At 58.0% G+C, this 24,928-nt stretch overlaps 1 protein-coding gene across 1 annotated transcript; it reads left to right on the forward strand.

Moving 5' to 3' along the window:
- The first annotated feature begins 147 nt into the window (after nt 1-147).
- Nucleotides 148-24,928, forward strand: PXDC1 (PX domain containing 1). The gene is made up of 5 exons (XM_030881517.3): nt 148-841; nt 12,665-12,756; nt 13,200-13,317; nt 20,335-20,446; nt 23,917-24,928. Exons 1-5 carry the CDS (start codon nt 586-588, stop codon nt 24,032-24,034), a joined length of 696 nt encoding a protein of 231 aa, XP_030737377.1. The 5' UTR covers nt 148-585; the 3' UTR covers nt 24,035-24,928.

Below are 24,928 nucleotides of genomic sequence, written 5' to 3' on the forward strand. Positions count from 1 at the left end.
CCAGCCCGCCCTCTCTGCCCAGTCTCGTCCGATCCCGGCCGGCGGCTCGGGGCCCGGAGGGGAGGGAGGGAGGGGGCGGGGCGGGGGCACAGAGGCGGGGCCGGCGCCCGGGTTTCCGCCCCTCCAGGCAGCCGGGGGTCCCCGCGGCCCCAGCAGCGCGGGCTCGGGAGGCGGCGCGGGGCGCTGAGGCCAGGCCCCCCCCTCCTCCGCTTGGCGCGTCCTCTCACCCGGAGGCGGGGAAGGCGGACGCGACCGCGGCCTCGACGTCGGCGGCCGCGCCGCCCGCGAAGGGAAGCGCCTTATAAGCCGCCGCTCGGCCGAACCCGCGGCTCGTCGCCGCGCCATCCCGGAGAGCTCGCGGAGGCCGGGCCGACCCCAGACAGACTCCGACTCCGGACAGACTCCCGACCAGCGCCGGCTCCGGACAGATCCTGGATCTGTCCGACTCTGGACAGACCTCGGACGGACCCCGGCCCCGAACAGACACCCCGGCTCCAGACCGATCCCGGCTCCGGACGGACTCCCCGCGGACCCAGGCCCGGGCGGGCGCGCCCCCTGCCGGCCGGGGCATGCTCAGCCCGCGGTATGGCCTCGGCGGTGTTTGAGGGCACGTCGCTCGTGAACATGTTCGTGCGCGGCTGCTGGGTGAACGGCATCCGCCGGCTCATCGTCAGCCGGCGCGGCGACGAGGAGGAGTTCTTCGAGATCCGCACCGAGTGGTCGGACCGCAGCGTGCTCTACCTGCACCGCAGCCTGGCCGACCTGGGCCGCCTGTGGCAGCGCCTCCGCGACGCCTTCCCCGAGGACCGGCCCGAGCTGGCGCTCGCGCCGCTGCGCGAAGGTGGGCGCGGGCCCGGCCTGGGGCAGGGGGTCGCGGGGGCTCCTTTGAAGTGCAGGGAGGGGGCGCAGGGGCGGTTATTAAGCGGGGATCGCGACATCCCGGCCCCCGGCACGGGACAGGGACCCTCAGACCTCCGCCCGCCCCCGGGCGGTGAAGTGCAGTGGCTGGTGCGCAGGAGTCGGCGCACGGGGCCCGAGGCCGGCCAGACGGGCGTCCTGACCGTCCCCAAGGCGAGCCACCGGCCCGCGCCAGTGTCGGGCGGCCCCTGCGACTCCCGCCGCGGCCGCGGCCGGAGAGGCGGGGGGGACGTTTGGGAGGAGTTAAGGACAGCGTCCAGCTGGGGTCGCGTCGTGTCTGGCAGCCCCCTCCGAGGCCACCCCCGGCAGGGCCGCGCCTCTTGTCCCCGGTGACCGACAGCCCGAGTGCGCGGTGCCACGCGGCCTCCGTCGCCACCAGGGTGGGTCCGCATTCGAGTTTGATGAGCCCAGAGGCCTCCTCCCGCGCCTTGTGACTTTCCTGGCTCGCAGGGACTGGGTGGCTTCCCGTTTCCTCTTCTCGGCCCACAGGCTGGCCTTTGGAGGCCGCGGAGAGGAAGCGAGAGGCTGAAGCCGAGGCAGGAGGACTGGGGTCCCCCCTGCCCCCTCCCACACACACGCGTGACCACCTGCAGCGCTGGGAATCTGGTGACACTTCCCAGCGCCTTCCTCTAAGCAGATCCCTGGGGCACTTTAGGGGGCATTTACTGAAGCTGCCCGTCTGCCTGAGGTCTTGGGATAATCTCCACTCCGCCCCACGCCCCCCTCCCCGGGACAGCTCCCACCCGTGTGTGAATTATATGGGTAATTAGCTCATTCTCATGACACATTCTCGGGCAGACGCGTCACTTGGAAAGGCTCCCAAAGCCAGCACGTGTGCAGGCCCTGCTCCCCTGAGTCTCGCTTTCGTGCTGCTCTGGAGGGAGTTTAGTGGTATTTCAAGCATGGCAGCAGTTTACCTTGATCTACTGTGTGTGTGTGTCTGTTGTTGTTTATCAAATGGATGCTGGAACAAGGCAGGCCATAAACAAACAGGAGTCCCCGAGAGCTGGTGGAGGGCCTGCCCTCCCCCGCCCTCCCCATACCCTCCCCCCGCCCTCCCCTGCCCTCCCCCATACCCTCCCCCCGCCCTCCCCTGCCTTCCCCCCATACCCTCCCCCATACCCTCCCCCTGCCCTCCGCCTGCCCTCCCTTCTGCCCTCCGCCTGCCCTCCAGGTCTCACTCTGTCAGAGGACCCCGCTCAGCTGTGACTCCAGGCTCCCCACTTGGCTCCGCCCCTGTAACATAGGACCTGACACTCACTTTTCTTGTGCGGATTGGAGTGCACCCTCAGTGTCCAGCAGTAGTAAGCCCTCCGCAAAGGTGGCTTTTGTTGTCACCCCCAGCGGCTTCTGGTGAGGGTCATAGAAGGTGGGGAGGAGGGCGGAGCTTCAGTCGCCCTGGGATCTGGTGAGGAAACCACCTTACCCGGAGCACAAGGGTTAGGGTGCGCTGTGCACTCGCACGCCCTGGGCTCTGTCCCTCCGCACAGGTTGTGCCTGGTTGGTTCTGGGTTTGCGAGGTGTCAGCGCACCATCCGCAAGGAGACAGGAAGAGGGTGACCACCAGGGAGAAAACAAGGCGCAGAAGGGGTATGATAGCTGCTTTCAAGTGTCTAAAGGGAGAAAAATCGGCAAGAAATGGGTATTAGGTTTAGTGGGGGACATGCGGGGCGGCCATCAGGTGAGGACCAGTTGTGTGTGAAGGCCTTTCGAACAGCCCACGGTGGACTGTGGGAATGTCTTCTCGGCTGGAGTCCTGACCAGAGGGCCTCCTGCAAGGCCAGCTCAGCACCCCTGGAGGAGAGGAGGTGGAGGCCCGGGGCCGCAGGACAGGCGACCTGAACCCTCTGTCTGGTTCCAGGTTCTCTGCCTGGAGGCAAGTGGCCCCTCCCCCAGCACTACCTGAGTTTGTTGTACACCCAAGGGAAGGCCTTTTCCTTCCTTAGAAGGAAGGAAAGTCCAGGGAAGTCGTTTGCTAAGTAAAATACATCGCCATAATGCAAAAGAAGCGTTCACCTTATTTCCAGGTGGATTTACTATTTGCATAAACAGATCGTCTGGACATACAAACCGTACACACAAAAGGCATCCAGATGTGTGTGCTGTTTTAGAGATGCCAGGTTTTCTCAGTGCAATTCCCCATCAGATTCCCTCAGTTTAAATTTATTGCATGTTTCTGGGCTGGGTTACATTGGCCCGCTCATCTCTTTAAAAAGCTTTGCAAGCGTAGGTTTGAGAACTCGTGCTGGCAGCAGGCTGGTAGCTCTTGTAAATGCAGGACTGAACACCTCCAGGGGGTGGGAGCGCCTTGGGTCCGACTTGCATCTTTGATTCTGCGTGCAGTGAAGGGGATGCTGAGCCCTCTGTCTTGGTCCCTGGAGTACTGCAGTGGGAGAGTGCTTCTGTGCAGAGAGTACTTTTCCTTGATTCTGCACACACACTGGTGCTAGCCTTGGCTGTCTGTCTGTGGAACGTGTATGTTTCCTGGTGACACGTGCGCAGAGATGTTTAAACCCCTGCGTGGAGTGGCGGCACGGGGCTCACTCGCCCACCTCTCTGGTCTTCTGTTTGGGCGAGGCTGCCCTCAGGACTAGTCTTGCTTCTTCTGTCCTCTTCCTTGGCCTCTTGGCCTCTCACCTTGTGCTCTTCTGCGTCTGGATCTGATATACCCGTCCTTCCTTTCTTGTGCCCCTGCCTGGGGGAGGGAGGTAGCTGCTCTCTGTGCATATCATCTCTGGGTGACCAAGGTGTCCCCTTCTGCTCTTTCCACACTCTGACACAGGTAGGGCCGAGTCTTTGACTTAAATCCCCTTTACGTAATACTTAACATGGTTCAGGGCTCCTGACCAGATGTGGCAAGGTCTCTTGCCTGTTCCATCTCTCGTCTGGGAAGGTTCACACTTTAAAAGACAAGGATGCAGAATTTCCCCAGTGACTATTTGGGGCTCTTGGATTATGTTGATCCTTTTTAAAAAATAACACCTGTTTCAGGCCTTATGAAGTCATCACTGTAGAAACAGATTCTATTTCCAAAGTAGTCAGGTGACCTTTGATTCCTGATCACTGTCAAATCAACACTTTGGTTTTATATTCACTCAGCAAGTACCTACCAGATGCCTCCCCTGCACCATCATCTTCTAGGCGCTGGGGATGCAGCAGTGAACAAAACAGACAAACCCTGCCCTCATGACTCTATATTCAGGGTGGGGGAAATCCAATAATAAAGAAGATAAGTTAAAAAAAATGTTAGATGGTTCTGCACCTTCAGAAGAAAAGAAAAGGGAGGAAGGAGAGGAGCTATGACTTGCAGGGGCAGGGAGGGGTTCACTTTCAGATGGGCTGGTCCGGAAGGGATCAGAGGAAGTGACCTGTGAGGAGAGACCGGGAGGAAGTGGGGAGAAAGCGATGTGGGTGCCTGGGGAAGAGCTTCCAGCCAGTGGCCAGAGCAAGTGCAAAGGCCTTGAGGCCGGCATGTGCCCGGCGGCCCTGTGTCCTGAGGGGGCCGCTGTGGTTGGAGGGGAGAGAAGGGGGTGGAAGCAATGGGAGATCGAGGTAGGGAGTGGGCAGATGACGCTCAGCGTGGGGCTCTTGTCGGAGATGTAGAGCTCGGAACGGGAGCGACCTGATGTGACGGGCACGCTGGCTGCTGTGCTGAGCATGGCTGGAGAAGGACCAGGGCGAGCCGGGGAGACAGGGAAGGTGTGAGAAGTGGTCAAACACGGACGTGTCTGGGAGGGAGTGCAGGGTCTATGGAGAGACCAGATGTGGGTGTGGGGAGCCTTGGGCGATGCAGGAAGCCCGCAGGGGGAGCTGACGGAGGGCCCAGCTTTGAACACGGTATTTAGTGTTTTCTCCAAATAAGGCCCCTCCTTGAGATCCTGTGCGTGGTGCTGGGGTAACGTCTGTTCACCCCTGTCACCGGGGACGTGGATCTGCCTGCGTCTTCATAGACCTTCTGTTAGATGTGAGATGGAGGGGCAGAAGCGAAGGCGTCCGGCACCGACCAGAGAAGCCTGGGCGCAGGTCCGCCAGCCAGGACACCCCGCCTCCCCACGGCTCTAGGGGACAGCGCTCTGCTCCCAGGCTCTGCTCTCACGTGGATGGGGAGAAGCTCTGTGCTTCCCCGAAACAAGCAGGGGTAGATCGCTGTCTGGTCTGGGGGTGAACTGCAGAGCCCCGAGTTTCCTTTCTTAGTGAAAGTGGCTAAAAAAGAGCAGAGGCCGCCCACAGGTCGGGGCAGCAGATCGGGGGGACAGAGGCCACCTCTGTCCGGCCTGACGGGCCCTTCAGTGGGCTGGGGTTCTGTCCTCCCCCCTCACAGCCCAGCCCCGCCCCCATGCATGGCTTCCCTGGAGGGGGTCCTGCCCCTTCTAATGGGGAGAGGGGCAGTTTTCACTTCTCTGGGGCATTTTGGGTGATCTTTCTGATTCACAGACCTATTTCGAATCTCTTCCATATATAGGGCTGCCGGGCTCTGCTGTCCCCCCGGGGCCGGGGCCGGCATCCCTCCCGGGAGCCGGCTGTCTCCTCTCTTCCTAAGGTTTTATGTTTCTTTCCCAGACCCACACCCTGCTGTCGCTCAGGCTTTGTTCCGAGTTCCCTGTCCGGACTCTCCTTCCTCCGTGAGTGACGGTGTGCTCTGCGGTCCCATGGTCTCATCCGTCAGAGCTCCGGCCGTGCCGTGGGCCCAGGTGACTCGGGCTAACTCCCAGTCAGAGAAGGAGCGGCCAGAAACTCACAGAGCTTGTTGGTTCTGGAGCTTCTAGGCCTCGCTTACTTCCCACTAGATTTCCAAGGGGAAACTTGGCTCTGCATCTCAGCACCGGGACCGGCTGGTAGCATCTGGGTGCCCTCAGGCTGGCCCTCAGGGACGCCGTCGTCCTTTTCTCTCTTTTAACAACTCTGGGCCTGGTGTGCCTCCACTGTGCGTTTTTATAAACACTTTTCCAAACAGCAGGAGGTGTTTCTGGTTGGGAGCAGTCAGAACTAGGGAAGATGGGCGTGCAGCGGAAGGCGGCAGCAAAGCCTCTGCGGTACGAAGCAGGGTCGGGGCCGTGTGGCCGCTCCGTGAGGCTCGGTGCGGAGCTGCAGGGCGGGGCCGCGGAGAGGCTGGCCAGGAGCGATGACCCCACGGGCGAGCACGGGCGCCCCAGGCCCCGGCCCCTTGGTGCGGGGCGTCCTGCAGGGGCAGCGGCCGTCAGCAGAGTACATAGGGGACAGGGAGTGAGGGCGCGGCGTTACCAGGGGTTGACGTTGTCCCACTGAAATCGTTTTTATTGGTGTTCTTGTTCACTTTCACTTCCTCGGGTGACAGTAGGCAGCCACCAGCCCTTTCGGTCGTCACCACTGACAAGATGGTCCCCATGTCCCTGAACGGGCCTGAGAAGCTTCCCCCCCCCCGCCCCCGCCAGGCACTGGATCCAAATCCTCCCCGTGACGGGGGCAGGGAGGGGGCTGAGGCGAAGGGCTGGACGCCTTTCTTTTCTGGTCGGGCCTGGGCTCCCTTGAACCGTGGCAGCACAGACAAGACGTGTCCTGTGTCACATAGAAGCACAGACCACATGCCGCGACGTTGTCCTCCAGGCAGGCCCCGCAGGGCCCCGCTCCCCCCGCCCCGACCTGGGTCCTGCTCCGCTGCCGACTTACACTGCAGGTCGTGCCGCACGTTTAAGAACAGGCACCTCCGTCGTCCTGTGCTGGTGTGTGACTTACAGTCAGTAGGAAACACGACGAGCGGCATTTGGACCGAAGGTGGGGGCAGGGAAGGAGCGGACGTGGGATTAAGGCTGTTACCACGATGCCTGCTCACCACCAGAACCCCCTGCTTCCCGCAGGGGAAAATCCAGGCCCTGCAAGACTGGTGGACCCGCCTGGGGACACGAGGTCACGGCGGGAGGAGGTTGGGCTGAGCGGCCGAAAGCACCAAGCAGCAGCTTTGGGACCAGGCAGGTGAGGATGCGGTGTCGGGTTGTTTCCGGTTCCCTCCCACGTGACTCGAGGCGGGTGAGGATGCGGTGTGGCGCTGTTTCCGGCTCCTTCCCACGTGACTCGAGGCAGGTGAGGATGCGGTGTCGGGCTGTTTCCGGCTCCTTCCCACGTGACTCGAGGCGGGTGAGGATGCGGTGTCGGGCTGTTTCCGGCTCCCTCCCACGTGACTTGAGGCGGGTGAGGATGCGGTGTTGGGCTGTTTCCAGCTCCCTCCCACGTGACTCGAGGCGGGTGAGGACGCGGTGTCGGGCTGTTTCCGGCTCCCCCCCACGTGACTTGAGGCAGGTGGTTCAGCTCAAGCCACCGCTGCAGGGTTGATAAGCTGGCAGGGGTGGCATCTGCATGGCCGCCGCTGTGAGCGCTGAAGCCACGACAGAGCCATGCTGGACGGAAGGCACCGTGTGAGGCGGAGCTTCTGCCCTTTGCTCTGGGTAGGCAGCGTCCCTCACCCAGAGCCCTCCCGGCGAGGGTGTGGCCTCCAGCCTCCTGTCCTAGGGAGGTGGGGACGGCGATGGCGCCTGCGAGCCGGGGGAGTGGGGCACCCGATACCTCAGTGGGACCCCTACCGACCAGGCCTGGGGCTGGTTGTGTGCAGCAGGGTGGGCATGGGGGCAAAGGGTGGGACCCCATGGATGGAGCCTGTGAGGTCAGAGTCGCCACGGGTTCCCAGGGAGCGAGGGCTGCGTGGGGATGCTTGAGTTTAGCAGAGAATAACCACTTTGGTTGAGCTCAAGCTCATCGCTGAGTGAGTCCCTGCTGGTTTTATGTTGACTACCTATTTAGAGGACAAGTATTTACGAAGTAATCATTGACAATTTTCCTGGAAATTTTAAAATATTTTATTTCCAAAATTTGTACGATCCTCAGCTTCTAAAGAATATATATCTCGTGACAGTGCCCTCCGCACCTCGCCCGAGCCGCCTGCTTCTCTGGGCTCTGCGTGGATGGACTTTTGAACTATGCCTTCTTTGACTCAGTTGGAAAGTCCACATCACAGAAGATTTCCCCGGGGTCTGCCATGGGAGTCTCTTCTTAAGGGACTGGCATCCTCTGGGTAACGGACACTCCTTCCCAATTGACCCGAGAAGCATGTGTCTTCACTCCCAGAATTACAGCGGCAGAAGGCGCTCAGGCAGATTCAGCCCTGAGTCTGTCCCTGGAGGCTGGGACAGTCACCAGAGATGTTCAGTCCGAGGCCTCCACCCACGGAAGTAGGACGTGGAACCAGGTGCCTGAGATTAGGACACTGGTCCGTGTCTGCTCCCTCAGCCTGATCTTTGTGCTGATACAGTTTGGGTTCAGTTTGGGTTCCGAGAATGCGTCAGGTGTTTGTGTTTGTATAAAGACCTAACCCAGGAACTGACAGAAGCTCGTTTGGAGTTCTCGATTTTCAAGGGTAAACTAGTTTAGACAGAAGGGGTACCCTGGCTGCTCAAGGCTGAATTTCAACCCCCAAAGGGATGTGAAATTGACATACCGAAATGTACATAGTCGTGTTATCAATCTTACAGTTTCAAAGTTTTGGGCTATATCTGGATAAATTTCTCACATCACAAATTGTGTAGAGTGAAATTTTTAAAAATTGAGATTATATTAGTGATGATGCTTTATCAGAAATTAGAAAATTTCCTGGGGCTGTGAAGTCTTCTGAGTCAGTTTCCTTAGAACTTGGGTGTGGCGGGTGGACCGCATCCCTTCCCGCTGTCCTCGCTGGACTGCGTCCCGCGCCTTCCATGGACTGATGGCGCCTCCTGCTGGCCGGCCCTGGAACGGCAGCCTCATAACCAAGGGGGGGGTCTGAGTTTTTCTGTCCAACTGCAAATTTACAACCATTTTATCCGCTTGCATTCTTTAGAATCACGATCTCAGATAGTAAAACGGAGTCAAACAAGATCCCCACAGTTTTCGTTCGATCAACCATATTTGGAATACAAAAGCTAAAAGTTCTAGATAGTCCTAAATTATTGGACGTAAGCACATTTTTGAAAATGAAGTTTAAAATAGTTACTGTAAACAAGTGACATTTGGAAAAGCTCTGCCGGTCATCAAAAGCCAAAGCTCTTGGGTCACAAAGGAAGAATACAGCAGGTAGGACAGAAAGCCCCCCGACTGCCTGTACGTAGTTGAGCGTCCCCATCCGCCGTCTGTCCTGGGCAATGACACAGGCCCCAGATGTGGGCTCTGCTCACACCCCGCGCCGGGTGCTGTGTCATTTTGGGAATTGATGCTGATCTTGGGTGTTTCCAGCTGGTGTTTCGGTTTCCAACAGTTGAGAACTTGAGAAAGCTGATGGGGGCGGACCTCAGTGGGTTTGAGACATGAAATTTTAAAGGAAGCTTTATTTCATTTCTGCACTGTGGCCCCAAAGCACAGTTTTGGGTTTGTTTGTTTGTTTGAATGTTTTCCTTCCGCATTTAGTACACCTCCCTGTTTAATGGGAAACACCTTTAAAACAACTGAAGGAGGGAGATTTCCAGGCCCAGGAGGGGAGGGAAACGTGGGTGCTGGCGTTGGAAGAGGGGCCAGGCCACTGGAAGCCCCGTAGCCAGTGGTGACCCCTTCCTGCCCTGATGTGGGGTGAGGGAGGGGCTCTGTGGGGGCCAGGTAGCCTTGGGGGCCGCCCCTAGATGGATGCCAGTCAGCCCAGCCGAAGCCATAGCTTCATGAATCTCCACCTTTGATTCCCTGCCCAGGGAAGAGGTGGGCGTCCTTGTCATTCACGTGGACGGCTTTCCTTGGGGAAAGGAGGACGTACCGTGGGAACGCGGAGCCCGATCGCCTTGGTTGTCACCCAGAAGCCACTACGCCACGGGGAGATAAATTATGACGAGGGGCCCCCAACCAAAAGCCAAAGCTTAAGAAACTACCCCTGTCACTGTTCCTGCAGGAGGGAGTCCAGCGTGTGCTTTCGCCATTGAGATGTTCTCAGCCCCTCTTGTCGTGAAGCATGTTTTCACTTCCAGAGAGCACCGTTGGGCTTCTCCTCGGAAGCATAAAGGCAGGTGAAAGGCAGCGATAAGGTCGCAGCTTCCACAGATGGAACCAAACCAGAGTGGCCGACAACTAGGTGGGTTTATTGCCACCTCGGTCTCGGGCAGCTGTCGTCCGAGGCCTGTGACCCTGAGCCTGCTGGCCGGGATCCGCTGGGGTCAGTGACCCCGAGAAGCAAGGGCTGTGGTTGGCACCCGTAGGCTGCTGGACACACACAGGCGATAACTCGTCCTTGACTCTGTTCTCTTGTGCAACTTTATTCCATCAACAAACGGCCAACGACCAGTGAATCCCCTGCGGGTGTCAGTGTCAGTGTCAGGCCCTGTGCTGACGGCTGACGACAGGAGGGGACCCTGGGCACCTCCTACACTCAGCTTCACAGGTGGGCTTGGGGAGGCCACAGGGGAGGGAGCAGGTCTGCTGCAGAGCGGTGAGTGCTGCAGAGGTGGGGTGGATGGAGCTCTCCCAGAGCTCAGAGCAGACCGAGTCCCGCCTGGTGGGTGGGGGGCTTCACAGAGCAGAAGGCGTGTCCCAACCCACGTGGCCTTTAAGAGATGGTGGGATTTTCCCACTCGAGCCTGGAGGTGGGGGAAGGCCAGTGGGCATGAGTCCCCCAGAGGCAGTGCTGTGTGGTGCCTTGGACCGGTTCCTCGGGGTTGGGATGAGGATGTGGTAGTCACAGAGCAGTGGAGCTGGTGAGGTTGGCGAGGCTTGGACCCCCAGGGTGTGTGCGCTGAGCCTAAACCCTTACATGTTCCCAGAGGCCTGACCACGTACTTCTTGCCTTTCTCTGCTTCGTCTGGAAAGCAGGTCGCCAAGAAGATAGTGTTGCCAGGTAAAGTACAGGACACCAAGTAAGTTTGAGTTTCAGATAAACACTGAATAATTTTTTAGTGTGTTTATCCATACTGTTGCATTATTCGTTGTTTATCTGAAACGCACCTTGAACTAGGTGTCCTGCTTTTTGCTTGCTAATTCTGGCAGCCCTAAAAGAAGATCAGCATAGAGCAGAGTGTGTTTATTTGACTGAATGGTACCCTGGGTGGTTGTAAACCCAACCATGGGCTACACGTGCTCTACGTCCTAGGAGGTGGGTGTAAATACGCCGTATGCGTTGACCGGATGAGAGGCTGATCCTGTAAACTGTCCTTACAGAACACAACTACTGTGCCATGAACTCGAGTGATTTAACACCAGTGTGTTAGATGTAACAGAAGTTGAAACGTGACAGTCGTTTTGCTTGTCTTAGAATAAAGAAGCTCTTTCTGGGGACGACTTACAGAATTGTCCTGTCTCTAAAAACAACTTTGCAGAGGACTTTTCAGCGTCCCTCTTTTCCTCTCTAGACTTGTCCGTAGGAAGCAAGAGGTCACAGAGGGGTGTGTGTGCGTGTCTGCGTGTGTGCTTGTGCGTGTGTGTAGTTCTAAACAAGAAGCTCAGGGCTGAGACCCTGGCACCCTGGTGTTTTCTTTCTCCCTTCTCGCTGCCCCCAGCCTGCAGGGTGGTGGGTAGGCCAGGCAGCCTAGGTGAGAGGAGAGGAGGTGGCCCGGGCCCCTCTCTGCGGCGATGGCTGGGGAGTCGTGCTGAGGTTGCCAGCGCGGGCTGTGTGGACCAAGGCTTGGGGTCTTTGGCTGGCTGCCTGGGTCCGTGTGGCTTGAGGTGGGGTGGGCAGGACCAGATAGCCCACTGAGAAGCAGGCCCCCGGGTGGCCAGGTGAAGGTGCACCCGGCCTGTGCTCCAGGAGGTCCAGGGACCCCCTGCTCAGCCCAGGCCTTCAGAAGCGCCTCGCCCTGTGTTTGGGATGCCCCTGGTTTCCATGGACCACGCGTTCCGGGGCCTCGTAATTTCAATCACGTAGTGTAGGAGGTTAATTTAACACTACGTGGACTTGGTGAGCTGCCTGCAAAATGAACAACCCTTTCTCACCTGTAAAACAAAACCAGAACTTCTGAAAACTGGGATTCAGTGACTGAACATAGTTCTGGGATTTCAGCCTCTGTGGTTTGGTCGTAGCTCACCGGGACCAACATCCTGGGTCACGTGAAATGTCCTTGGGAATCTGACCTGCTCCATCCCTGGGAAGCTGATGTGTAGGAGCTGTGCTGGGAAGGTCTGTGCTCTGCACTGCTCAAAGGAAGATAGAAACGCACCCCGAGTCTCCGTGCCACTAGCTCTCGTGTTTTAGAGACAGAATACCGCGCTTTTTAGTAGCCAGTCGAGACTTCCGGTAACCAGAACGAGGGTAGGAGCCGATTCCTGGAAAGTGCTGTGAGTCACGCCCGCGCTGGTTTTCTCTGGGTAGAGATGTGATTTTTTCCCTTCCAAAGCCCGTATCTAAATGACTTGTCTAAACACAGGCTCCGTTTCCACAGGACCTGTGGTCATCTCAGCTGTGTCATTGGGGGCTGGTGGGTCCAGCCTCCCCCAGCTACAGCCACCACGCTGGCGGGGGCTGAGCTCTGGCCTTGTCCAGGGTGCGGCTGGAGAGTCCCGCTCGGAGAGGCCTCTGATGGTGTCTCTGTGGCTTTCAGACGGACAGCGTCCACTGCAGCACACACGTTAATCACTCGTTGGGTCGTTGAAACTTAAAACGAGGTTGAGAGCCAGGCTTTCGGGGCAGGGCTGCACCCACGTGAGGCCGAGTAAACTTCCCAGATGTCTTGCATGGAGGGTGACGCCAGGGAGGCGTCATGTTGTTCTGTAGTTGATTCGGGAGCACATGTCTTGGTGTGTTTTTCTGATGGAGGCATTTCTGTCTCAATCCCAGGGCTGGTCGCCATAAAGGATGCCCACGACATCGAGACCAGGCTTAACGAAGTAGAGAAGCTGCTCAAGGCCGTCATCAGCATGCCGCGCAAGGTGGGTGCGCAAGGTGGGCGCGCAAGGTGGGCGTGCAAGGTGGGTGTGCAAGGTGGGTGCAGGCGGACGGGCGGGGCCGGGGCGCGCTTCCTGGAAGTGTCAGGTGGGGTTAGGTGTAAGCCCAGGGAAGGAAGGCTCCTCGGGCTCTGGGGGCTCCGGTGCTTTCTCCCTGGGGAGGCAGCGGAAGTGACGGACTCGCAGTTTACTGGAAAGTGAGGGGAGATGGACGTGCGTGAATGCTGGCGCAGACCAGGCACGAACTGTTCCCACTGTCCCCATCCTGTCCGTCCCTGGGCCTCGAGCTACCTGAGCACCTGACAGGTGAGTGGGGAAGCGGCCCCGTCCGCGCTCAGTCCCGCAGTCTGAGCAGTGCGGGGCCACCGGCGTCCGACGGGCTGCCTCACGAGAGGGAGCTGTGTAGGAATGAACCTGTTTCTTCCCAGTATTCCAGGTCAGAAGTCGTGCTCACCTTCTTTGAAAGATCTCCCCTGGATCAGGTGTTAAAAAATGACAACGTCCATAAAATTCAACCCAGCTTTCAAAGTCCGGTGAAAATATCAGGTGAGAGCCACAGGGCCACCAGAAACCTTCCCAGCCCACTGTCCACGTGCTGGACACACCTCCCCCACCTTGGGATCCAGAAATACAGCCCAACAGAAGGGTGGAAGCAGCAGGGGAGGGACCGTTTCCCGATTTTTATGAAACAGTGTGTTTCTACCTACTGACCTGCAGTTTACACTCTTCCTACTTCCAAAGCAAGTTATCTGACGTATAAATTGGAACATACTTAAATAGTCTATGATGAAAGCATCAGTGAGGCTTTTTTTTTGTGGTACGCAGGCCTCTCACTGCTGTGGCCTCTCCCGCTGCGGAGCACAGGCTCCGGACACGCAGGCTCAGCGGCCATGGCTCACGGGCCCAGCCGCTCCGCGGCATGTGGGATCTTCCCGTACCGGGGCACGAACCCGTGTCCCCTGCATCGGCAGGCAGACTCTCAACCACTGCGCCACCAGGGAAGCCCTCAGTGAGGCATTTTGAAGTGAATTACTGGAATGCGTCGTCCAGCCTGCAAAAATAAGAGTTCGCCTAGCGCAACACTGACTTGGTTCTTGGCTTTAGGGCGAGGGGACAGAAGGGGACACATGGTGTAGGTCTCCTTAGCGTGGACACTGGGTTGAGCCTCTGACAAATGTCAGCAGCGCTAGGAGGGGATGGTCAGCCGTCCTGCGGGTCAGAGGGGAGCGAGGGAAGCCTGGGTTCAGCCCGGTGGCAGCTTCCTCAGATCTGGGCCGCACGTGTTGCTACGACAGTAGACTCTGTTTTTGCAGTACTGTCGGCAAAGCCTGTGAGGGGCATCTTGTAGGAAAAGAGGTCTGTCCTGGAAGTCTCAGGTACCAGGCTTCCCCAGGCAACTTGTCTGGCCTGAGTGAGGTTGTGTGGGCGTTTGCCGGGCGCAGAGGGGATACAGCTCGGCCAGCGGTGACATCCCACAGGTCACCTTGACGTGAGGGGAGGCGGGGGGGCGGGGCGGGGTCCCTGTGTCCAGCACTTGAGTTCTGAGTGGAAGGAAGGAAAGAGGAGGGAGCGGAGGAGGGGGGCTCAGAGGGAGGTGATGGGGAAGAATCAGCAGGTGAGGGGACCTGAGCCCAGAGCCATCACCTGAAAAGGAACTGGGTCCCAGTGATGGAAAGACGGAGGGGGCACATTGGGGTGACGGCTGACGTCACTGTTATAAAAGTGTCCTTACTGAGTGATATACCAGGGCAAGGATGAGAGTCCTTAATTGCGTGCTGGGGCACGGCGGGCAGGGCTGGCAGGTTCTGGGAACCCGGGATGGAAAAGTTACTTTTCGCTCTGACCGTGTGTGCGCAGGACAGGGTTCAGCCTGGGTTTGCGTGTCTGCCACTTTTGTCGTCTTCCCAGGAGAGCTTCGTGTGTGTCCTTAGGAAGATGATCAGGGGACTGGGGGCCTCTTCTTAGCTAACGCCTAGCGTCCAGAACCTTCTCTACAGGAGAGTGAAAATGGCGGTCAGCCCTCCTGACCGGATGTCCGGGGACCCCAGTGTCCAAGGCTCAGAGAGGCTTCAGAGTGTGTCGGGCTCTGTGTGCTGTCACCTGGAGCGTGGGCATCTCTGTCCTTCAGTCTTGCACGGAAGAGCCCCGGCCCTGGCATCTCCATTTTGCTTGATTTCTTTCTGTTTTGAGCAAACAGGAGAACCGAGAGCCGCAGGATCCTTTCAGGGCCTGGGGTTGGTGGCAGGCGCAGGTTGACCCAAAGGCCCCAGGGCGTAAGAGGGACGGGTCGGCGCTGCATGCAGGTGCTTCTGATGGCGACAACCTGGCGTCCCCAGCCCCCGTCTCAGTGCCTTGTCTTTACTGCCGATTCGGATAAACTCACGACCCAAGTTTACCCCAAAGCGCTGAAAGGAAGGAAACAGGATTGAACAGGGGTAGCGCTGGGGTCCCACGTCGAGGTTTTAACTACGTTCTTGTGTTGTTTCGAGAACTGAGGACAGAGGTTTGGGGTTCCTCCTGCCCACGAGCTCAGGAGGCCTGGCACGCAGGTCTGGGAAGGCAGGGCCTTGGCCTCCCCATGCAGGCTGGGAGCCCGGGTCCTGGGGACATCGTGCTCCCTGCTGGGGCATCACAGGGGGGAGTCACTGTAGCCACCGCGGTGCAGCACAGAACACTTGGTGACACAGGGCTGCCTGACAGTGGGCTTGGTAAGCAGCTATTGCGAGTCAGCTGCAGAGAGCACGAAGCCTTGTGCCAAGACCACGGCCTGAAGGCCGCCCTGCACGGGAAGCTGGCGGGGTCACCCCTTCCAGAGCTGAGGGTCTCCCATGCCTGGGGGTCCGTCCTCCTCGTCTGCCCTCATCAGTCAAAGGGGTTCTCCCTGGGATCTTCGCCCCCAACCTCGCTGGCCCTCCCTCTGCCTGAGCGCGTGGCTGGGTGGGGCAGTTCCCATGGCACGTGAGATGTGCTTTCGTTGTCCACTGAGACAAGGATGTGGCAAATTCAGAGAAACTTCTAATGAAAACTGTTCGGTACAGTAGCGCTGCCAGCCGCAGAGGGCCTGGAGCCGCGTGGGCAAGCCCTGCTCCTCAGTCTGGGCCCGTATTTGCGCTGCGCGTGGACTCGGGAGTCCCCGGGCGCTGGGCCTCAGGACCCGGAGAGCCAGGCGCCCTGAGGGCTGAGTCTCCAGCAGCCCAGCCTCTCCCCGGGGTGTGTCCTCAGTACCGACATCGGCCACCAGGACCTGACTTCCTGGCTCATTCATTAATGGATTTCCTGTCATCCTGGGCATGTCAGGCAGTGGTCACTCTGGCTTTCCATGTCACCGTCGACCCCTCTGCTCCAGGCCCTGGGCCTCCTGCTGGCTGGGCCCTGTCTCCTCCCTCCCCACAAGCCCTGCCCGTCCACGTCCCTCCTGTCCAGCTAAATTCCACTCGTGCATGGAAACGGCCGTGCCCACTGTCACCCCCTCCCCCAGACTTCTCAGCACCTTCTCAAGCCTCTGATGTGGCATCCTGGGAGGTGGTGCCCTGGCGGACAGCCCTGACGTTGGCCCACTCTCAGGCCTCCTGCAGTGACCTCTAGGTTGACCGGCTAGGGATCAGAGGCTCCACTAGGTGGCGCCAGGCGCCCATGGTGTGAGAACCAGCACCACCACCACCCCCCCCACCCCCACCGGGGCCCCGATTCTGGCGAGGGCTCTGGCTTCTTAGGTGATGCTTTGGACCGGTGCAGCCTTAAACACTCTTCATCCCGTGTTAATCTAAAAGTTTATTACCGAGTCTAGGAAAACTTAGAGTTAGTTTTCTACACCGTGGCTGTGTTGGTGCAGCTTAAAAGAAAGCATGAACCTCAGCCTCGCTCTGGCTGCTTGGATTAACTGATGTTGGCCTCAAAAATCATTTCATTTTTTAGTAACCAGGCATCTGTATATTCTCAACTTAATTTTCACCATGCGGGGAGAGTCCTGGTCTCCAGCTAATGAAACTACACGGCTTTGGGTTTTGTTCCGTTGCTAGAGACGTTGACAGTAGAACAGGAAAGGGGATCGGAGAGTGTGTGAACGCTTTCAGGGCTGAGACTGTCCGCAGGAAAAAAAGAATAGATGAATTAATGAAGTGAGTTATGGTGGCATATGGGGCATGTGAAAACGGGCTGCGAGTAAGAAAAGCAAATCACCACCAGCCAGACACTAGCCATTGTTGCAGGAATGATCCCTGGAAGATGCTGAGATTAGTGGGTGAAAGTTGAAGGAGAAGCAGAATTTGCACTTGCATCTCCACCAGGATCGTTCTCAACTACAAAGAGAGAGGGAGTATCCTCATTTTGGAGAAAACCTCCTGACCCGAGAGATCCAGACGACATCCCAGGAATAAGTGAGGCCTGTGGGCATCGCACTCCTGATCTGATGCCCAAGGGAAGGCAGCGTCCCTGCGGGTTCCTGCCGGACCGTCCACCTCTGTCCAAGCACGGAAACACCAGGCAAGTTGAGGCACAGTCAGTGAAAGACTCACCAGTCCGCGCCCCGAGTGTTGCAGCCACAGGAGAGATGAGGCAAGACCCAGGCCCTCGAGGCCGTCAGGGGTCACAGGAGGCTGAACCACCACATCTTCCTGCCCCGAGGGATCCGGGCCGGGCCCAGAACAGACAGAGGGATGTGGGTGAAACTCAGGTGCAGGAGGTTTTAGTTTAGAGTATTGCGCCGATGTTCGTTTCCTGGATTTGCTCGTCACACCATGGTTACGTAAAATGTTAACCAAAGGACGGGCTGCCGAGCGATCTGTGAAAGCTCTGCACTGTTTTTGCAACTTTCCCATAATTCTAAAATGAGCTCCAAAAAAGCTTTAAGAAGTAAGAATGGCAAAGCAGGACTCTTCTTCATGTGAAGAAAATTCTGTATGCAAAAAACTGGCTTGAAAACGAACTATTTCATGGAACTGGCCATGTATGTGATTAAAGGTACTAAGCTGACTTCTAAGAAATTCCCATTTTCAGTATGTTTGAAGGCAGGCTTCAGATGCTGAAGCTTTTCAGTAAGCGTCGCATTTCCTTTGGTTCTTTTTATTTGGGTGACGCAACAGATATGAGGACGCTTGGAACAACGATAGCAATAACTACCATTCGTGAGCCCCAGCATTTGTTAGATTCTTTATAAAAACCATCTCATTTAATCCATACCTGTGCCCCTTAGGATAGCTGGATACGGTTATTCCCCTTTTACGGACGAAAAAGTTAAGCAAGGAGTAAGCTGCTTCCCACGCTTAAGTGGCGGAAGTGGAGTTTCCTGGAGGGCCCAGCTGGCCCTGCAGACAATTGGCTTCTCTGCACAGACAACTAAGGAATGATTTGTAACAAGTTTGTTTTGGGGGCTGGTTCCATTTTCTAGATTCCACATTCTAGAGCTCCAAATCTCACATTTAAGATAGATGAGGAAGTTCCTATACAAGGTGACTCCTGGCGACATTCACAGATGTTTTGCAGCACTGACGTTTGTTTTCACTTGTAGGGTCCTCCCCTCCAAATTCCCTTGGGAGGTGGTGGGAGAGAGGATCTGGGGGCTGTCAGCTGGCTGTCCTGAGGCCCCTGAGGTTTTACGTGCTTCCTGGGACAGGTTTGAGTCAGTTAATACAAGCAGTAAAGCAAGGGGTTCTGTGCTGTTGTGCATTTTAAATTGTGAAGCAGGGGAATATTAATCTCTCCTGTCGGGGTGTCGTCCCCTGCAGTGTCTGTCCACTCAGGCTTTGGTCAACGTCTTCATGCTCTTTTTGCACCTGGTGGTGTAGTTGACCCCAGAGGTTCCAAGCACTGACTTTTCGCTGGTTTTCAGCTCCTTCTCATGACTTACAGGCTGTCCGAGGCGGGTGGGCTCTGGGTGGGCTCAGCCAGGGAGAGGAGGTCGGGAAAGAGCCATGTGCTGATGCCACGTGGAGTGCGACCGACCTCGAAAGGCCAGCGAAACGAGCGCTGTCACTTCTGCAGAAAGTCAATTGGAAATTTTAGCAGTTACTTGGCAAATCCGACTGATGGATAGTCATTTTATCCTGGGGGGCAGAGGTAAGGAGAAAATCGACTTTTTTTTCTTCTTTTTTTTTGTGTAGTTTCCCTAAGTGTCTTCATGTGGAGAGAAATTCATAGAACTGAGAATCAAATACCCAGAAGGATTAAAAGTAAATAGGAAGTTACAATTTCACTTATTAAAAAAAAGCAAATCTGTACATGGGGATAAAATAATCTAAATTACGGTGAGATGTAAGAAATAAAACAATCCCGCAAACAACAATAGCATCAGATGCCCGACGAGACGGGGTAACGCTGGACATCCTTGCGGCCTGTGCCAGGGCCAGAGGAAGGGCTGTCTTGAGCTGTTTCCGTGCATCAGGCCCTGAGTGGGAAGATGATGATCATTGGATTTGAGGACCCGGCAGGAGTTTAGAGTCTGTTTGAAGCACGTTTTTAAGGTGAGGTTAGTGAAGGCCCTGATTTGATGGGACAAACGAGGCCCTGAGCGTGGAGCTCGACGACCAGGGGCTCAGGTTGGTTGGAGATGCACGCAAGGAGCTGGAGCCCTGGTGACCCTCCAGGTCTATCCTTGGAGAGTCTGCGATCCACTGAGGGAAGGGAAGGACACACAGTCCCCGGGAAACATCAGTAAGAGCTTCCCCAGGTCGGAGAAGGGAGTCAGGTGCACTTATGTTTAAATGGACCAGATGACGTGATGGAGCCTGGGAGCTAATAGGCTCTTAGAGTTGGAAGGGTCCTTGGAGAGCATCCAGGACAGTTTTGAAATTTCCAGTTAGGACACTGCGTCCGGTATCTCGGGGTTCCCTGCTGGGCTGCGCCGTGGAGTCCCAGGTCCCAGGCCGGTGCTGTTTCAGCTGCCCACGCCTCCGCATACACACACACACACACGCACACACACACCCCGCCACCACCGATGCTCGGGCTTGCCCTTCCCCCGCTCCCCTTCTAGAGCTGAGTGAGCACCAGACTTTGCACTTGGAATCTAACCGCACAGCCAATGTAGATACGCAAAGATGGTCTCTTTGTTGCCCTTTTAAAATTACTCCAAGTTGTGCTTGTTGGTGAGAAGTCAGTTTATATATAGGATTATATAAAGCAGAAGGTGGAGTCACCCGTTTGGTTGAAAACGCACACGGATTGCGCTGGATCCTCACGGCGACCCTGGGCCGTGTTATCCTCACCTGAGACAGGTGAGAGCTTAGAGAGGTCAGGCGACCTGGGCAGAGCCCACGTCGTGTGCGGTCGTCTTAGCCTGAAACCCAGCCTCGTTCTGCTCCAGCTTCAAACCCACAGGGCGGGCGTATGGCGAGAGCGCTCGGACTGCCAGAGCGCCTTTCTGCGGGGGAGAGATGCCCCTCTTGACTGGTGTAGGGTCGGCAGGTGTGGCGCCTGAGTCTGGGCGGCGGAGCATTCTCTAAACTGTGGGGAAGGAGGGAGCACAGTAGGAGAAGGGGGATGTGGGGAGATCAGTGTGAGCCCAGACTGCAAAACTTCAAAGTCGGATCCCCTTCTGAATATTTCCCTTACTGCTTTCGCTTTCAGAAATCATGAGGTCCAATGGATTTTGCTTAGCAAATACCGAAACAATCGTTATTGACCACAGCATACCAAACGGAAAAGACCAGCACGCAGCTGTGGACCCCTCGGAGCACCTGTAAGTGCACTGATTCGAGTGTCATTTTACAACGAGGTCCCGAGCCGTCAGCCAGTGCCCGGGCCAGGTTCCCTGCCCACTCGGGGCTCTAGGAAGGGGACAGAGTGTGAACATGCGGCTGGCAGTGGGGAGGGGGGACATTCAGGAGGAGTTGCCTGGCTTCACCTCTGGGCTGTGCTGGGCCCTGGAGGGTCCGGGGCCACAAGCCTCCTCGTGGGGGCCTGGTCTCCTGGGGTGGGGGGCGTCAGCTGCGTGTTGACCTCTCGTCGCCTCCCAGGGGGCTTCTTTGTGGCTCACGGGCCTGCCCTGCGAGGGCGGATGCGTCAGCTTAGAGAAGGCAGGCAGCTAAAGGCCCCCTGCCCTCCGTGCTTCCTTCCTCGGTGACAGAACAGGGACTACGATGGGGGCTCTAGGAGAGCCACCCCGGGTGCTGCCAGCCATCTCGGGGTTATCGGGCAGGACCTGGCTCTGGTGACTGTCAAGGCCACGCCCGGGGCTCTCCCTGCGGTGTGAACTCAGGGAGTTCGTTCCCGTCTCCTGGCTCCTGTTCTCTCCGGGTGGGACCGCTGTGCTCTCGCAGGATCTCCTGAAGGCTCAGGTGACGAGCGTGGATGCCTGACACTGGGACCCCCAGGCAGCTCTGGAAGCTCAGGGTCTCCCGCGGGCACTTGACCGGCACAAGCCCGGAACCAGGGGGCCTCTCAGAGTCCGGGGGTCCCTCCGCACCCCGTCAGCCCCACGTGAAAGCGGACCAGGACCGACCCAACTGCTGCCGTGCCTCGCGCTTGGCCAGGACCACGCACATCGTACACACGGTGTGTGCACAGACAGCTCCCAGCCCGAGGGTCCCCCAAGCCAACTTGGAGCTGGCATTGTGGGTCCGAGGCTGACGTGGATTACACGGCGACGGAAGGAGGTCCTGCTGCATGGGAGGAGCTTCTGGCCGGGCTTGTCCTGGTGGAGTGGTTGGTGGACCACCAGGGGCTGCAGGGTCCTGGCTCTGGCTCTGCATCCCAGGGACCCTTTCTGTCTCAGAGGCCCCGAGAGGCCCTCTGCCCCTGGCATGAGGCCAGCTCTGAGAAGGAAGTTCAACCATGAATCGCTTTGGAGGAGAAGCATGGAGAGAAAGCAAGGGCTGTAATGTAACTTTTCCAGCCAGCCCGGGGCTCTGCACGGACGGGGCAACCCATCCTCAGTCTGCAGCGCCGGGTTGGTGGGAGAGAAAGATCGCGGGGAAACCTCTGCGATCCCAGGATAGCTTAACGAGGAGATGTCGGCCTCTGAGCGGCCCCGGAGCATCTCCAGGGAACTTGGGCTTGCTGGGCATTTCTCCAGGTGCCTGACCTCGGGCAGCCCCGCAGAGATGGTCTGCTGCCGTCTGTCTGTCGGGAGGGTCTGTCTGAACACTCCAGGGGACTCCTGGCCACTCTCCTGGCCACAGCTGTCCTCAGCGCTCCTCGACAGCAGCTGTGTGGCCCCAAGGCTGTGGATCAATGCTGCCGGGCCTGCTGTTGGGACCTGTCAGTCCCCATGCTGTCCCTGGGGGAGAGCAGCTACAGTACTCGGACCGGAGAGCCCCCTGCACTCAGGGACCAAGTGTGTGTGCCTGGCGGGGACGTGAGTGAGAGCGGGACGGCTGGCCTCTGCCTTGTGACCACCCTGGTTGGCTGGAGGGGTTGCCAGGCTCCGGGAGATTCTGCCCAGGCCTGGGGCGAGCCCTGACCCTGTCCTCACTGGTTAGAAGCAGGGGGATTCGCCAGGCCTGCCGAGGAGTCCGGGGGCTGATGGGGACCCCAGACTACGCTGAGCATCCCAGGTCCCCTTCCTTCCCCGGTTCTCAGGGGATCTGAGGGCAGGAGGGGTAGCAGGGGCAGGAAGCTGCTGGGCGGGGCTGTGTCGTGGCCGCCACCGGGCCCGTCCCTCACCTGCCCGGAGCCTTTCCCTGCACCTAAGGGCCCCCTCTCGGCCTCACTGCCTGCACGGACGCAGGGCTCCACGCATCTCCACACACGCCCGTCAGCATGGACTTAGAGGGAAACCCACCTCCATGCCTTTCCTGTCTGATTTCGAAGCTGCCATCGCTGCCTCCTCCGCTTCTCCCTTGCAACTTAGAGGCAGCAGGCCTCCCTGGGACCCCGTCCACCCCACGTGCCCTGGATGCTGGCGGGGCGGGGGGGCACCTCTCCGCCCTCCCCCGCCCCCATCCCGGCTGGCTCCCCAGCCAGTGTAGCCAGGCTGGCGGCTATGTGGTTTGGACGCCTCGTGCCCTGCCCGTCGCTGCCCGGCTTTCCGCTGTAGTTGAACTCCTGTGAGGTCTCAGTCAGCGGGAGTCAGAGCAGGGACAGTGTGGACAGTGTGCTCGGTGGCCCCAGGCCCTCTCCGCTGCCCTGAGCAGGGCCTGCACCCGCCCCCCTCTGCCACTCCCCTCTGTTTGGACTGGTTCTTAGCTGGGGAACAAGGAAAAGGTACAGGCAGCATCTGTTTCCCCTCCTGGGGAGAAGTCCTCCGTGCACTGTTTTCTCTGTGAAGCGTCTTTTAACATTTGTCGTCCTTTTTGTCCAGCTTAAGCAAGTGTGCTTAAGCTGAGGCTGGGTCAGGCAGGGCGCGGAAAGGGTTTCCATTCCTGGGGAATCCCTGTTGAGAAGGTATTTAGGTCACCTCACATTTGGGGCACAAACCCTTCCTTGAGCTCTTCCCGTGCCCGCCATGTAATGCCCCACATTGAATACAGGACCCAAATGCAGGACCCCACCCTCTGCTAACCTCTGCCCTCACCCAGCTCCTCCCTGACTCCTGCCTCCTTGGTCGTGTGTGCACGTGGCCCAGGAAGCAGTCAGGCTGGGAGCTGGGACCACACGGCCTTCTTCACCCGTCTTTGCCATGGTCCACAGGCCCAGCACGTGGCAGGTCCTTGTGCCTGGTCCACTCTGTGTCCCCAGCGCCTGGCCCAGAATAATCCCCAGATGGAGAGAGAAATACTCACTGTGTGAGTGGATGGATGGATGGATGGATGGATAGGTGGATGGATGGATGGGTAGATGGACGGATGGACGGATGGGTGGATGGATAAATGGATGCGTGGTTGGATGGCTGGCTGGCTGGCAGGCTGGATGGATGGACGGATGGACAGATGGACGGACGGATGGATGGATGGATAAATGGATGGGTGGTTGGATGGATGGGTGCCTCAATATTGATCAGTGAGAGTAAATCAGTCTCTAAGGCCGTGAAAACCAAAGCCGTGATGGCTTTGGAGTCGGGCCCACGTGACTGATCAATTTGCAATCATGGTTCCTTCCACACTAGCTCCACACACAGCCTGGTGGTGGATGGGCCGGTGTCGTGGAGAGCCCTTCCGTGCTGTTCGATCCAAAGACCCTCCTGCCAGTGACCGTCTGCCCTTTGTCCAGTGCAGCGGGGCCGGGGGCCAGTGAGCCAGCCCTGGCCTCACCTCTGCTTTCCCATTTCAGGTTTGAGAACGGCGGTGAGTTTGCCTCCGAGCTGGAGGATGGAGATGACCCAGCAGCTTATGTCACCAACCTGTCCTATTACCACCTGGTGCCTTTCGAGACGGACATTCTGGACTGAGTCTCCACGGGGCCCCTCCTCCCCCAGCTGGTGACCGTGGCTCCACTGAAGTCCATGATGCCAGGGACCGGTCCTACCCAGCCGCCCGCGCCCACGGAGACCGTAAGTCTCCGACAACCAGGAGTCGGGTCACGGGGGTCCGGCACCCCTGCTGCTTCTAGGGGTCTTCCTGGCCTGTGTATGCATCCCCGGGACACACCCCCTCCACGCCTGGAGGGGCCACAAGTGCCTGCAGGACGTCCCGGGCCGGGTCTGGACACCGGCTCCTCCCCCCACGTCTCCTCCCTCCACAAGCGCACAGAACATTTTGCGTGGCATCTTGGTAAGTCACCAAGTTCTGGACAACACAGGCAGGTGTGTTCTGTCATCCAGGATTTCCCTGGAAATCAGGACGTGCAGCTTCCATTCCTGTTTTTTATCTTCTATCCGGAAACTGTGGGCTTCACGTCAGCCAAGGGAGTGTTTGCGGAAGGTTGGTTGTGAATGGGGTTTCGGCCGCGGGCATAGGGGAACCACTGACTGGTGCCCGTGTGATGAACTCTGAGTGGTGACGATTCTCCCGAGAGGAAGGAGTCCCCACCGGGGCTCCTACGAGGGCTGACAGCGCAGTGACCCCTGGGCGGCTGAGGGTCACCCTTCCTGCCGGTCACCAGGATCTCGGTGATACATTTGCCATATCCACCTGAGTGGATGGGAATCAGGGGGTCACCGAGTGCCCCCAGCGAGTCTCCCTGTGCCGTCGGGGAGGGTCTGGGCTCTGCGTGTTCATCTCCTCACAGAGAAAACTAACGACCAGAATTTCTCGTGTAAATAATAGTAAATTATTGAGAAGCCTAATTCTTTTACACAGTCTGTTTTTTAATCTATTTTAATTAAATAAAACACGTTACTCTA

Source organism: Globicephala melas, chromosome 11 (assembly GCF_963455315.2).
Source record: "Globicephala melas chromosome 11, mGloMel1.2, whole genome shotgun sequence".
In the NCBI taxonomy this organism is placed as follows: Eukaryota; Metazoa; Chordata; class Mammalia; order Artiodactyla; family Delphinidae; genus Globicephala; species Globicephala melas.